Here is a 16188-nt window from a genome sequence, read left to right on the forward strand (position 1 = left end):
ATCCTATCATGTGTGATACTGTCTGCTGAGCTGTGTATCTAATCCCATACTGTGTGATACTGTCTGCTGAGCTGTGTATCTAATCCCATACTGTGTGATACTGTCTGCTGAGCCATGTATCTAATCCTATTCTGGCTGATACTGCCTGCTGAGCTGTGTATCTAATCCTATTCTGTGTGATACTGTCTGCTGAGCGTGTATCTAATCCTATCCTGTGTGATACTGTCTGCTGAGCGTATATCTAATCCTATCATGTGTGATACTGTCTGCTGAGCCGTGTATCTAATCCTATCCTGTGTGATACTGTCTGCTGAGCCGTGTATCTAATCCTGTCCTGTGTGATACTGCCTGCTGAGCGTATATCTAATCCTATCATGTGTGATACTGTCTGCTGAGCTGTGTATCTAATCCTATCCTGTGTGATACTGTCTGCTGAGCTGTGTATCTAATCCTATCCTGTGTGATACTGCCTGCTGAGCGTATATCTAATCCTATCATGTGTGATACTGTCTGCTGAGCTGTGTATCTAATCCTATCATGTGTGATACTGTCTGCTGAGCGTATATCTAATCCTATCATGTGTGATACTGTCTGCTGAGCTGTGTATCTAATCCTACCCTGTAATACTGTCTGCTGAGCTGTGTATCTAATCCTATCCTGTGTGATACTGCCTGCTGAGCTGTGTATCTAATCCTATCCTGGGTGATACTGTTTGCTGAGCGTGTATCAAATCCTATCCTGTGTGATACGGTCTGCTGAGCCGTGTATCTAATCCTCTCCTGTGTGATACTGTCTGCTGAGCCGTGTATCTAATCCTATCCTGTGTGATACGGTCTGCTGAGCTGTGTATCTAATCCTACCCTGTAATACGGTCTGCTGAGCCGTGTATCTAATCCTATCCTGTGTGATACTGTCTGCAGAGCTGTGTATCTAATCCTATCCTGTGTGATACTGCCTGCTGAGCTGTGTATCTAATCCTATCCTGTGTGATACTGTTTGCTGAGCGTGTATCAAATCCTATCATGTGTGATACTGCCTGCTGGGCCGTGTATCTAATCCCATACTGTGTGATACTGTCTGCTGAGCTGTGTATCTAATCCCATACTGTGTGATACTGTCTGCTGAGCCATGTATCTAATCCTATTCTGGCTGATACTGCCTGCTGAGCTGTGTATCTAATCCTATTCTGTGTGATACTGTCTGCTGAGCGTGTATCTAATCCTATCCTGTGTGATACTGTCTGCTGAGCGTATATCTAATCCTATCATGTGTGATACTGTCTGCTGAGCCGTGTATCTAATCCTATCCTGTGTGATACTGTCTGCTGAGCCGTGTATCTAATCCTGTCCTGTGTGATACTGCCTGCTGAGCGTATATCTAATCCTATCATGTGTGATACTGTCTGCTGAGCTGTGTATCTAATCCTATCCTGTGTGATACTGTCTGCTGAGCTGTGTATCTAATCCTATCCTGTGTGATACTGCCTGCTGAGCGTATATCTAATCCTATCATGTGTGATACTGTCTGCTGAGCTGTGTATCTAATCCTATCATGTGTGATACTGTCTGCTGAGCGTATATCTAATCCTATCATGTGTGATACTGTCTGCTGAGCTGTGTATCTAATCCTATCCTGTGTGATACTGTCTGCTCAGCGTATATCTAATCCTATCATGTGTGATACTGTCTGCTGAGCTGTGTATCTAATCCTATCATGTGTGATACTGTCTGCTGAGCTGTGTATCTAATCCTATCCTGTATGATACTGTCTGCTCAGCGTATATCTAATCCTATCATGTGTGATACTGTCTGCTGAGCTGTGTATCTAATCCCGTCCTGTGTGATACAGTCTGCGGAGCCATGTATCTAATCCAATACTGTGTGATACTGTCTGCTGAGCCGTGTATTTAATCCTATCCTGCGTGATACTGTCTGCTGAGCCGTGTATCTAATCCTATCCTGTGTGATACTGTCCGCTGAGCCATGTATATAATCCCATACTGTGTGATACTGTCTGCTGAGCTGTGTATCTAATCCCATCCTGTGTGATACTGTCTGCTGATCTGTGTATCTAATCCCTTGTGTGATACCATCTGCTGTCACCTCTGCCTGAGTGAAAGGTTTAAGAATTCTAAATCTGATTGGTGAATAGAATTCCAGAATTGCAGTGGAGACTGACACGCAGGCAGACAGTTGGGAGCTCATCATTCTAGGTCATTCCGGATGATTAGAACGATGTGCTGCTGCAGTCCAGCTTTTCCTGCGCTCGTGTCCCCCTCCTCTGTGTGCTGCTGGTGAGGACCGGTTTCCGTGGCGACGACCATTGTCTCGGACGCTGATGGTTTCCACAGTAACTTTGTTGTTGCTACTGAAAGTTCCTTCCTGTCTCCCTCAGTCAGCGGCGGTGGGCGCTGCAGAGTTATTCATGGCTCTGCCAGCTACCAGGGGCCCCTCCAGGGCCCGATCCAAGCTGCCAGGGTCTCAATGCCTTGGACATCCGGAAAACCTTTCGGTGCGGGGGCTCTCGAGGTCCGAGGCGAGGGGTGACCCCGACCTACACAAGACCCCCCGGACCCAGAAGCTGGAGGACCGCTGCGCCCACACTGGTAATGAAGGATCACAACCGCCGTCATGTAGTAAGGATATGCCAACAAGGCTCTGCCCACATGCACAATCATCAGCTTCAACACCTCTGCTAGCTGTCAGTGAGTGGAGGCTATTAGAGGCTGAATACCAGGAAAGACCCAGGGCTGAAATTTGTTCGCAGCGTTCATCCAGATTTTTAGTTTTCTGAAAGTAAAGTACGACGGGAGCGACTGGTGGGGGGGAGGGGAGGGGGGCGGGGGGTGGTTGGGGGGGTTATCACATTAGGGATTTTCAGCGCCACTTTTGTGGTGTTAGTTTTATTTTCTGAATCAAATTGTGTGAAGTTTCTGGAAGCGTTACCTGAGATGTCCGGAATTCTGCGCAACTGGTGGATGAAAGACCGCACCCCCAAAAAAAGGGGCATCAGTAGTTTTCTTTGGTACCAATCCCCCCAGCGTAGAGTGCGCCAATGCGAACCCCTTGATTCTTTTGGGAGTGCACGAACGCCCTCCAGCTTCAGGGCTTGTATGAGGGGGGGTGGATCCCGCTACATACAGGGCGGGTGTCGGCTCTTAACCCTTTAAATGCCCCCAATCAGAGTTTGTGGGTCCTGATTAGCCCTCCCACAATGAGGTACTGTTTCTAAAGGCCCCCAGTGTTGCATTGACTGATTGTCTTTCAAGCCATGCCTGTCAGAAGGCGGTATGATGCAATACTACGGGTATTACATTATACCGTGTGAGCGATCAAATGATCACAAGGTCAAGTTAAAAAAAATAATAATTTGCTAATTTTTTTTTTTTACCTCTAAACAAGCGCCGGACGCATGTGGACTCCCCTCCGGCGTTCACCGGACGCACGTGGACTCCCCTCCGGCGTTCACCGGACGCACGTGGACTCCCCTCCGGCGTTCACCGGACGCACGTGGACTCCCCTCCGGCGTTCACCGGACGCACGTGGACTCCCCTCCGGCGTTCACCGGACGCACGTGGACTCCCCTCCGGCGTTCACCGGACGCACGTGGACTCCCCTCCGGCGTTCACCGGACGCACGTGGACTCCCCTCCGGCGTTCACCGGACGCACGTGGACTCCCCTCCGGCGTTCACCGGACGCACGTGGACTCCCCTCCACCGGCAATTTGGCAATATTTTTATTTTTTATTTTTTTCAATCGTGATGTTTTTCTCACGCCCGTATGAATGAAGGCGCCGGGATGCTTTATATGGCAGCGATTTCCAGCGATGTTTTCTCACAGCTGATGGCTGCACGAAAATACTCATCTGAATGAGACCCTCGAAACATGGAGAAAAAAAGATGGCCGAACTGCTTCTCTGACAACCTGACGCATGCTGTGCGTGGTATGCTTTGGTTGTCTAAGCGACCTTTCACACGGGGTAGAAGTACGCGGCCCAATCACAGCTGAGGAACTCCACACCATCTGCAGGTCTGACCGCGGACTTTGATGCAGAATTGCAGGAAGGCTTTGAGCCATTTTCAAATCCGCATCAAAGTTTGCAGTTGGCCTTCGAATTTTTTTGCGGAATTTACAGGGGCTTCTGTAGCCACGGGGGATGGGACCAACCCGCCTCCATTCGCAGTGAACAGGCTGTCGCTCATAGACTCAGAGCTGCCTGTTCACTCGGCCCGATCCATCGTTTAGTCTTCTGCATACATAAACTGAACGTGAAGCCAATGAGTTGTCGCTGGGCCGGCGCAGACCTTTACAATGAGCGATAACGTCATATTCCTGGATGCAGAGGAGGGCGCTGAGGCTCCAGTCACAGTAAACAGGCCGTCGCTCATAGACTCATAGCAGAGGGGGGCGCTGAGGCTCCATTCACAGTAAACAGGCCGCCGCTCATAGACTCATAGCAGAGGAGGGCGCTGAGGCTCCATTCACAGTAAACAGGCCGTCGCTCATAGACTCATAGCAGAGGAGGGCGCTGAGGCTCCAGTCACAGTGAACAGGCCGTCGCTCATAGACTCAGCAGAGGAGGGCGCTGAGGCTCCAGTCACAGTAAACAGGCCGTCGCTCATAGACTCATAGCAGAGGAGGGCGCTGAGGCTCCAGTCACAGTGAACAGGCCGTCGCTCATAGACTCATAGCAGAGGGGGGCGCTGAGGCTCCAGTCACAGTAAACAGGCCGCCGCTCATAGACTCATAGCAGAGGAGGGCGCTGAGGCTCCAGTCACAGTAAACAGGCCGTCGCTCATAGACTCATAGCAGAGGAGGGCGCTGAGGCTCCAGTCACAGTAAACAGGCCGCCGCTCATAGACTCATAGCAGAGGAGGGCGCTGAGGCTCCAGTCACAGTAAACAGGCCGTCGCTCATAGACTCAGCAGAGGGGGGCGCTGAGGCTCCAGTCACAGTAAACAGGCCGTCGCTCATAGACTCATAGCAGAGGAGGGCGCTGAGGCTCCAGTCACAGTAAACAGGCCGTCGCTCATAGACTCATAGCAGAGGAGGGCGCTGAGGCTCCAGTCACAGTAAACAGGCCGCCGCTCATAGACTCATAGCAGAGGGGGGCGCTGAGGCTCCAGTCACAGTAAACAGGCCGCCGCTCATAGACTCATAGCAGAGGGGGGCGCTGAGGCTCCAGTCACAGTAAACAGGCCGTCGCTCATAGACTCAGCAGAGGGGGGCGCTGAGGCTCCAGTCACAGTAAACAGGCCGTCGCTCATAGACTCATAGCAGAGGAGGGCGCTGAGGCTCCAGTCACAGTAAACAGGCCGCCGCTCATAGACTCATAGCAGAGGGGGGCGCTGAGGCTCCAGTCACAGTAAACAGGCCGCCGCTCATAGACTCATAGCAGAGGGGGGCGCTGAGGCTCCAGTCACAGTAAACAGGCCGTCGCTCATAGACTCAGCAGAGGAGGGCGCTGAGGCTCCAGTCACAGTAAACAGGCCGTCGCTCATAGACTCATAGCAGAGGAGGGCGCTGAGGCTCCAGTCACAGTAAACAGGCCGTCGCTCATAGACTCAGCAGAGGGGGGCGCTGAGGCTCCAGTCACAGTAAACAGGCCGTCGCTCATAGACTCATAGCAGAGGAGGGCGCTGAGGCTCCAGTCACAGTAAACAGGCCGTCGCTCATAGACTCATAGCAGAGGAGGGCGCTGAGGCTCCAGTCACAGTAAACAGGCCGCCGCTCATAGACTCATAGCAGAGGGGGGCGCTGAGGCTCCAGTCACAGTAAACAGGCCGCCGCTCATAGACTCATAGCAGAGGGGGGCGCTGAGGCTCCAGTCACAGTAAACAGGCCGCCGCTCATAGACTCATAGCAGAGGGGGGCGCTGAGGCTCCAGTCACAGTAAACAGGCCGTCGCTCATAGACTCAGCAGAGGGGGGCGCTGAGGCTCCAGTCACAGTAAACAGGCCGTCGCTCATAGACTCATAGCAGAGGAGGGCGCTGAGGCTCCAGTCACAGTAAACAGGCCGTCGCTCATAGACTCAGCAGAGGAGGGCGCTGAGGCTCCAGTCACAGTAAACAGGCCGTCGCTCATAGACTCAGCAGAGGGGGGCGCTGAGGCTCCAGTCACACGGGGCAGTTCAGTTGCAATTAAAACCGTACCATTTTTTAAACTATGTGTGTTTTTTGCCACATTTTACTAGAACTCTGGCAAAGAATACAAGGTTTTACCGATGCAACCGAACCGCCCCGTGTGAATGGAGCCTTAGACTGATGTTGCGTACTAACACACAGTGTACGTCAGGCAGTCAGAGAAGCTGCTGCGGCCATCTTTCTTTCTCCAGGCCCGAACAGTTACTTTAAATAGTATAGGGTGACCAGACTTCCCGATTTAGGTGGGACAGTCCTGCTTTGGGACCCTGTGTTCCACTTACCCCCGTGTGGGACAGCCATTTGTCCTGCTTCTATCCCGCTTTCGGGACATCTGATCACCTTTAAAGTGATTACTAGCTGGGGTGCCATTGCTCCGCGGCTGGTAATCACTCAGCGACGCTGCAGCTGGATGCACACACTGACGGCAGTGTGTGCATCCAGGATCTTCCTCGCTCCTTCCCTGACCTCTCCTCTTTCGTTCCGCAGGAGGAGAGAAGGAAGAAGGCGCTGCGCTAAGAGGAGGAAAAGGTGGTGGTATGTCAGTCTCAGGGAGGCCGCTGTGGGGGCCACTAATACTACTGGGGGCCACTGTGCATGTGGCAGCCTACCTCAAGCTGACCTAGGGTATGTTTACGTGTGGCAGAAATTTCTGTGGCAAATTCTGCAGCATTTCTGCATCCAACAACCATTTTTGCTGGAAATCAGCCACGTATCCGCAGCTGATTTCATACTATGCATCGCTTCCTCTCACCTCCCCCAAAGGCTTCCCGCTGTCAGCGCTTCCGGGCTTCCAATTCCCAGCGGCCTGGTCAGGTGAGGCCACTATAGGCCGCCGGGAACTGGAAGCTGGTGAACGCTGAGGTTGGGTTCACACAGGGCGGATTTGCTGCGGTTTGCCGCAGAAGAACTGCTTCTGCGGCAAAAGCGCTTCAAAGGTTAATTTTGGCTTGTGGATTTTCGTGCGTTTTTTTCCCCTTTTGCAGCGTATTTTGGTGCGGATTTTGCTGCGTCCATAGAGGTCTATGGGCAAAAAAGCGCTGCGGAAAAGACAGAAGAATGGACATGCTGCATCTTTGAAAACCGCGCTGCAGTTGGCTGTGCGGAAAAAATCCGTCCTGTGAGAACAGCTTTTTGGCAAATCTCATTTGTGCTGCATTGCACTGCAAACGCAGCGGTTTTGTCGCAGTACGGATATGCAACGGCAAACCGCAGCAAAACCGCCCTGTGTGAACCCTGCCTGACAGCAGTTAGCCTTTGGAGGAGGTGAGGGGGAGCGCCGCATAGTATGACATCAGCTGCTGACTTCCCGTAGAAATCCGCAGCAATGGTACGAATTTTAACTGCTTTTAGGATGCAGAAATGCTGCAGAATTTGCTACCTGTTTTTTTGGATTGTCCCTGTACTTTTTATAATAACGGAGGTAAAAATCATACGTTGTGATAAGCCCCGCCCCTGACCACACCCCTGTGTCTTGCTTTGACCCTGGGAAAATCTGGTCACCTTAAATAGTACCATGGCTAAATACACTCATTGTCAATAACACTCCGCCCCAGAAGAAGGTGTTGTTTTGCTGTACACCCTGCAGTTCCATCTCTCAGTCAAATATGTAAATAATGAGAGTTGTGGTGATTAGATGGACGGTCTTGTGGTTTCCCCCCTTGGCCTATAAGAGGCTCTCAGAGGCTCCTTGTGTGTAGTGATCTCTTCTTCCGCATCTGTAGAGCTTGTTGGCCACTAGACGCCTCTATGACGCAAAGAAGAGATTTCACCCCGTTACCAGAGTCTGAGAGGGGCGCAGTATTGGGATGGGAGAAGCTGGATGGTTGTATCAACGAATTATCCCCCAAGGGGCCGTTCTGACCGGATGTTAGGAGGTGTTGGGACCAGTGGATCAGTGAGGGCACACAAGGTGACCGGGCTCAGGACCCCCTACAGACCACCAGTAGAGGGGAGCGTCTGGCCAGACTGTTAGGAGGTGTTGGGACCAGTGGATGGGAGCACACAAGGTGACCAGGCTCAGGACGCCCCCTACAGACCACCAGTAGAGAGGAGCATCTGACCAGACTGTTAGGTGGTGTTGGGACCAGTGGATGAGGGCACACGAGGTGATCGGGCTCAGGACGCCCATACAGACCAGCAGTAGAGAGGAGCGTCTGACCAGACTGTTAGGAGGTGTTGGGACCAGTGGATCTGTGAGGGCACACAAGGTGACCGGGCTCAGGACGCCCCCCTACAGACCACCAGTAGAGAGGAGCATCTGACCAGACTGTTAGGTGGTGTTGGGACCAGTGGATGTGTGAGGACACACGAGGTGACCGGGCTCAGGACGCCCCCTACAGACCACCAGTAGAGAGGAGCGCCTGACCAGGCTGTTAGGGGGTGTTGGGACCAGTGGATGTGTGATGGCAGAGAAAGTGACCGGGCTCAGGACGCCCCCTACAGACCACCAGTAGAGAGGAGCATCTGACCAGACTGTTAGGGGGTGTTAGGACCAGTGGATGTGTGAGGACACACGAGGTGACCGGGCTCGGGACCCCCTACAGACCACCAGTAGAGGGGAGCGTCTGGCCAGACTGTTAGGGGGTGTTGGGACCAGTGGATGTGTGAGGACACACGAGGTGACCGGGCTCGGGACTCCCTACAGACCACCAGTAGAGAGGAGCATCTGACCAGACTGTTAGGGGGTGTTAGGACCAGTGGATGTGTGAGGACACACGAGGTGACCGGGCTCGGGACCCCCTACAGACCACCAGTAGAGGGGAGCGTCTGGCCAGACTGTTAGGGGGTGTTGGGACCAGTGGATGTGTGAGGACACACGAGGTGACCGGGCTCGGGACTCCCTACAGACCACCAGTAGAGGGGAGCGTCTGGCCAGACTGTTAGAAGATGCTGGGACCAGAGGATGTGTGATGGCACACAAGGTGACCGGGTTCAGGACGCCCCCTACAGACCACAAGTAGAGAGGAGCGTCTGACCAGACTATTAGGAGGTGTTGGGACCAGTGGATGGGTATATCCCATGTTCTGTCCAGGTATTTCACGTACAGCACACAGACCCATTACAGCCACTTATGCTATTCAGACAGGCGTTTTTTTTTTTTTTCGATGAGCTGATGGTCTGAGCGAAGGAAATCACGCATGTGCTACTATGGACTGTATCACAGACCCAATCAGCCATACAATGTCCTCTGCCATGTAGCGTCCGTGTGCTGTCCGATGCAAGTTCCCAACAATCTCACATGCGTCAATGGGTTCTTTTAGCTGAATTTACATGGCAAGCCATATGCAGGAGACTTCTAAGGTCTCCTGCACATAAACAGAAAATTTCCCCAATGAATGCAATGCGCAGCACGCCTATATATGCTGCAGATTTATAACCTTGTAATATAAGGGTTAAAACCCTCGGCAACAAAAACGTGGCAAAAGCTTCACGATTTAGGTGTGCATTTAATCAGGGCAGAGTGGCAGTGTATTTGCTGTGGGTTTTCTGCTGTGCAAAGCAAGCATCAGATATGCTGTATGTGAAGCCATATGTAGCCCTACTTAGCAATCCCCCCCGGATGACCCCACTTAGTAATAGGACCCTGGGAGTTCCCACTTAGCTATAATACACCCTCTGTGGCCTCAAATAGTAATTGTGACCCTCTATGTGGCCTTACTTAGTAAAAGAGCCCCTTGTATGCCCCAGTTAGTTATATACCCTCCCCATGACCACACTTCATAATTGGGCCCTAACCCACGATTAAAGCTGCTGGGTCCCCCTCCCAAACCTCCAGGGGGTGGAGGGGGTTAAATTCAGTAACACACACAGTGGCTGCTCTGACTCACTAATTTTCTGTATTATTTTGCAAAGACTAACTTCATTCGGGCGAGTGCATTGTCAGGCCGTGATTCATGGCCCAATATTGCTCTCACCAGCATGTGGTTATCCCAGTGGATGCAAGGCATTTTATATCTCCAAACCGCTTTGCATCACTTCGTGGAAGTAGCAATCCTTCTGCACGGCGGAGGATCGCGGAGTTACTTCCATTGAATTAAATGTAAGACCTCACATCGCGTGCCCCTAGCATGTGGTGCGATGCTGCCGCCGGCCCCAATGAAAATAATGGGAGATGCAATGTGAGAGCACGGCAAAAGATAGGATGTGTGATGTGGGAAAACATCGCTCATGTGTATGACCCCATTCAAAAGAAGGGGTGCAGATTCGAGTGAGATTTGTGCATCTCGCAGCACACAAATCTCAGCTGTGTGCAAATGGCCATAGAGTGACCCTTCCCTGCCCCGGCTTCAGTACTCAGAGGACAGTGACTGTCGGAGCCGAGAGGGGAGGAGTGAAGAAGTTAACATAAAGTGGAGAATCCGTGATCAGAGCCATTGTGTGAGTGTGTTACTGAATTTAACCCCTTCCACCCCCAGAGTTTTAGGAGTGGGGCTATTTTAGCAGAGTGATGAGCCTAGTGCAAGTCCCACACTTCAAAGGCCAGCCCTCGAGCACCATGCCCTTTGAGTCAGCTGGTTGGCGGACCCCGCTGATCAACTATTGATGACTGACCCTGAGGAAAGCTTGTCAGCAATGTCGTCTTAGAAAACCCATTCAAGCTTTATTTCTGTAAAGCAGAAGTCCGGTGTCAGACGAGCCGCGTTTTTGATCACACGGTACGGAGTTTGACAGCATTTTTCAATGGACCCCAATATTGTGATGGGTGAGGAGGTGCGTTAAATAATGGGAAACGCAAAAATAAAACAGCTCTCGAGAATCGCAGCGTTAGAAACACGGCGTTTAAGCGCAGGTCTGAGTAACCCCATGACAATCAATGGGAGGCGTGTACTATAGTAAGCACGGCGCTCGGGCGCCGCGGTAAAAAGCGGTGTGTGTGTGAGTCACCTAAGGGGCTACAACCAAGTTTTCATGTAGTCCCGGAAATGCATCCTGTTTGGAAAGATAACGCCTCGGGGCCGATCAGGTACGGAAATTTGTTTTGCGGCTGTATGCAGCACGGTTTAGGTAAAAGTATGGGGGGGGGGGCTAGCTGAACTTTTGCATCGGGGCCCCTGAGCCTTTAGTAATGCTCCTGAATACACCCTTGGTTTGAGTACAAATGGGGTTCTATTCAGTCCTGGAAGGTGGTCCTAATAAAGTGGCCGCTGAGTGTGTACAAGTGCGGATCACCATAAAGCCCACGGCACGTACATAATGTGGGGAGTGATGGCTGCACCGCACCTTAATGAACGCTCATCAATATGTACCTTACATGCAGACAGGAAAAGCGGGGAAGAAAAAGGAAAAGCAGAGAAGGAAGAATCTACAGGAGACGTGCGCTGCCAGCTGGATACACAGTGTGAAGAGGTAAGTGATCGTTCTATACGGTTTACTATTCAGGTTGTCACTACTATCTAATCAATGGATACTCCATGTATTATATGTGGTGCCTGCTCAGTGCCTGTGCATGCAGAACACGCACCCTCCGAGGAGCCGTATGGGGGAAACTACTCACCAGGAATGGAAGGGAATGAAGGATTACACCCTGATCCTGAGTTACATCCTGTATTATACTCCAGAGCTGCACTCACTATTCTGCTGGTGGAGTCACTGTGTACATACATTACTTATCCTGTACTGCTCCTGAGTTTCTTAAAGACAGCAAGGTGAATGAACACAATGTTATCTGAGTTACACCCTGTATTATACTCCAGAGCTGCACTCCCTGTTCTGCTGGTGGAGTCACTGTGTACATACATTACTTATCCTGTACTTATCCTGAGTTACATCTTGTATTATACCCCAGAGCTGCACTCACTATTCTGCTGGTGGAGTCACTGTGTACATACATTACTTATCCTGTACTGCTCCTGAGTCGCATCCTGTATTATACTCCAGAGCTGCACTCACTATTCTGCTGGTGAAGTCACTGTGTACATACATTACTTATCCTGTACTGACCCTGAGTTACATCCTGTATTATACTCCAGAGCTGCACTCACTGTTCTGCTGGTGGAGTCACGGTGATCTCTGGGTTCGATACCACTGCTATATTATATATTCTTATTTCAGCTGAAGTTCCATCTGTTAGTAAAGATACAATCGGGTGGATTCTACGAGCTGAAGCGCCTCTTCTGGTCACATGACCCTGAAGGCAGAGGAAGAGTAAGCAGGTATATTTATTGTTGCTGACGTTTAGCTTTTTCACCGCTGCCATCTAAATGTATATTGTGCACATTACAATAATCCATAGCAGAATAAATCATTTCATCGTCCTCTTCGGCCCCACTGCGCTAGCACTGTGGGTTCTGCTGCCACTGTTGGTGCTGCTGGTGCAGTCGGTGGCGCTGCAGATGCGGTCGGTGGCGCTGCTGGTGCGGTCGGTGGCGCTGCTGGTGCGGTCGGTGGCGCTGCTGGTGCGGTCGGTGGCGCTGTTTGTACAGCGCTGCAGAATATGTTGGCACTATATAAATAAAGATTTTATATCTGTTCCTGGGAAAGCTGGGTTACTTCAGAATCTGGTTAGACTTGGTAAGAAGTGGAAGAGGTGCATCCAATGCATTCTGTTGTTCCCTGTTATCAACTATGTCGGGTGGGGAGAAGCCGATGGATCACACTCACTTTTCTCTTGCAGGGATGCATTACTGATCATCCTGACAACATTTCTGGGGTCGTTCATTAATAAGATGGTGTTTGAGCGGCTTCTGTGCAGGTAGGTTGGCTCACATAGAAGCCATAACATCTGGGAAAGCTGGTGGAAACGGTAAATCCCACAGATTCCACCTTACACAATAGGGGGCGCTCATCGACGGACGGGTTATATGTACTTTGTTCTTACACATACCACCTTACACACCAGGGGGCGCTCATCGACAGACGGGTTATATGTACTTTGTTCTCACACAGATTCCACCTTACACACCAGGGGGCGCTCATCGACAGATGGGTTATATGTACTTTGTTCTTACACATACCACCTTACACACCAGGGGGCGCTCATCGACAGATGGGTTATATGTACTTTGTTCTTACACATACCACCTTACACACCAGGGGGCGCTCATCGACAGACAGGTTATATGTACTTTGTTCTCACACAGATTCCACCTTACACACCAGGGGGCGCTCATCTACAGAAGGGTTATATGTACTTTGTTCATACACATTCCACCTTACACACCAGGGGGCGCTCATCGACAGACGGGTTATATGTACTTTGTTCATACACATTCCACCTTACACACCAGGGGGCGCTCTTTGACGGACAGATTATATGTACTTTGTTTTTACACAGATTTCACCTTGATGAGAAACCAGTTATTACATTTGATGCCTTCTATGACCATTTTAAGCTTGAGGAAGATAAATCTCCCCCTGAGTGGCTGGACCCCATGAAGAGGAAACATAAGGCGCCTCTGAAGACGGCACATGAGGTTCATCTACAGCTGAGGGACATGGCTAATAACAGGTCATATGAGGCTCGCGTGGCCATATAGTCAGGGCTATGTAACAGGGGAGCAGTATGTACTGCAACCAACTTGTCTTTCATCCTACATGTCTGCGCACCAACATGACCTCCAACCAATCTGTCTTTGAACTACTATGTTTACCCAGCTATATGTCTTCCACCAACATGGCTTGGGGTACCTTTACACGAAATGACTGTCAAGCGCATAAGTGCTCAACAGCCGACCCACAGGCTACCTCCTGACTATTGTTCCTACACAGGAGCCATAATGATCTGGGTGAATGGAGGTGGAGCGGCCGGGGATCGTTCAGCCTGTACACCTCCATTCACAGTAAACATGAGTTATTCAAACATTGAGTAGCTCCTGTTTACACGGCCTCATAGTCGCTTGTTTTTTAGTTCTGCTATGACATGTCAGTGATTTCTCATCCCGTCTAAAGGTATCTTATACCAACATGACTTCCAGCCAACATGCTTCTAATCCACATTTCTCTTCACCAACATGACATCCAACCAATGAGCCTTTTAACCAAAATTACATCCAACCAACAAGTTTTTCAACCAATGAGCCTTTTACCCAATGAGCCTTTTACCCAATGAGCCTTTTACCCAATGAGCCTTTTACCCAATGAGCCTTTTAACCAATGAGTCTTTTAACCAATGAGTCTTTTAACCAATGAGTCTTTTAACCAATGAGTCTTTTAACCAATGAGTCTTTTAACCAATGAGCCTTTTAACCAATGAGCCTTTTAACCAATGAGCCTTCCAACCAATGAGCCTTTTAACCAATGAGCCTTCCAACCAACATAATTTCCAACTAATGAGCCTTTTAACCAAAATTACATCCAACCAACAAGTTTTTCAACCAATGAGCCTTTTACCCAATAAGCCTTTTACCCAATGAGCCTTTTACCCAATGAGCCTTTTACCCAATGAGCCTTTTACCCAATAAGCCTTTTACCCAATGAGCCTTTTAACCAATGAGTCTTTTAACCAATGAGCCTTCCAACCAATGAGCCTTCCAACCAATGAGCCTTCCAACCAATGAGCCTTCCAACCAATGAGCCTTTTAACCAATGAGCCTTCCAACCAACATAATTTCCAACTAATGAGCCTTTTAACCAACATTACATCCAAACAACAAGTTTTTCAACCAATGAGCCTTTTACCCAATAAGCCTTTTACCCAATGAGCCTTTTAACCAATGAGCCTTTTAACCAATGAGCCTTTTAACCAATGAGCCTTTTAACCAATGAGCCTTTTAACCAATGAGTCTTTTAACCAATGAGTCTTTTAACCAATGAGTCTTTTAACCAATGAGTCTTTTAACCAATGAGTCTTTTAACCAATGAGCCTTCCAACCAATGAGCCTTCCAACCAATGAGCCTTCCAACCAATGAGCCTTCCAACCAATGAGCCTTTTAACCAATGAGCCTTTTAACCAATGAGCCTTCCAACCAACATAATTTCCAACTAATGAGCCTTTTAACCAACATTACATCCAAACAACAAGTTTTTCAACCAATGAGCCTTTTACCCAATGAGCCTTTTACCCAATGAGCCTTTTACCCAATGAGCCTTTTAACCAATGAGCCTTTTAACCAATGAGCCTTTTACCCAATGAGCCTTTTACCCAATGAGCCTTTTAACCAATGAGCCTTTTAACCAATGAGCCTTTTAACCAATGAGCCTTCCAGCCAACATGTCTGGCAGTTTTTATACTGAATGATTATTGTTCAGTTTTGCACAATCCAGCGATAAACTGAAAGGTAATCATTGCATGTAAAAGAGCCCGAAGTCTTCCATCCAACATGACTTCACATTAATAATTCTTTCAACTAATATGTTTACCAAACTACATGTCTTCCAACCAACATGTCTTAACCAACATATCTCTCAACTAACATAACTTTCAACTATCACGACTTCCGATCACCATGACTTCGAAGGGCCCTTTTACATGGAACAATAATCATTCAGTGTAAATACGGCCAACGAATGAATGACAATTTGTTCATTTATTGTTCAGTTTATGCAAGAATAACAACTTGCCGACAATCGCCCCGTGTAAACAGGCAGTAACTCAACTTTGAACGATGGCCTGTTCACAGTCAATGGAGGTGGGTGGCAAGAAGACATCTTCGGCGCATCCCTCCTCAATTCAATGAGCGATTATTGCTCCTGTGTAAAAGCATGGGAGAGATGACTGCTGGGACGACTGTTGGGTGCTTAAGCACTTGACAATTGCCCCGTGTAAAACTACCCTAACTGATGTATCTTCCAACTGGTATGAATTTCAACTGAGGCGTCTTTCTCACAACACGACTTGCAGCCAATGTGTTTCTTTCAATTCTAAGGAATTTTCCTGAAAACATGTATATTTTGTAGAGATAATTCCATACTTTTGAGCTTTCTGGGAGGATTCTATTAAAAAATTATTTTATCTGCAGGATATTTTCACTGTTCTAAATAACTCAAGGGGGGCGCTGTTATATTGCTGTCTATGGAATGTCTGTGTCACAGTAGTGGCTGTAAGTGGTACTGCAGTCTACAAATGGAAACTCTCAATGGATCAGACTGGTAATTGTTGTATTCTA

At 49.4% G+C, this 16188-nt stretch overlaps 1 protein-coding gene across 4 annotated transcripts in view; it reads left to right on the plus strand.

Moving 5' to 3' along the window:
• Nucleotides 1-2353: 2353 nt before the first annotated feature.
• The window catches only part of LOC136626409 (EF-hand calcium-binding domain-containing protein 6-like), a 53029-nt gene continuing 39194 nt past the window's right edge, over nt 2354-16188 (plus strand). For 2 of the 4 annotated variants that reach the window (XM_066601419.1, XM_066601420.1), the window contains exons 1-5: nt 2357-2605; nt 11402-11490; nt 12196-12296; nt 12758-12835; nt 13418-13591. In XM_066601419.1, the coding sequence (XP_066457516.1) occupies nt 2425-2605; nt 11402-11490; nt 12196-12296; nt 12758-12835; nt 13418-13591 (623 nt within the window). In that variant the 5' untranslated portion in view covers nt 2357-2424. Of the gene's footprint in view, nt 2606-11401; nt 11491-12195; nt 12297-12757; nt 12836-13417; nt 13592-16188 lie in introns of all 4 variants that reach the window. The other 2 variants (XM_066601422.1, XM_066601421.1) reach the window with 2 other exon arrangements.

The sequence above is a fragment of the Eleutherodactylus coqui genome, chromosome 4, assembly GCF_035609145.1.
Source record: "Eleutherodactylus coqui strain aEleCoq1 chromosome 4, aEleCoq1.hap1, whole genome shotgun sequence".
In the NCBI taxonomy this organism is placed as follows: domain Eukaryota; kingdom Metazoa; phylum Chordata; class Amphibia; order Anura; family Eleutherodactylidae; genus Eleutherodactylus; species Eleutherodactylus coqui.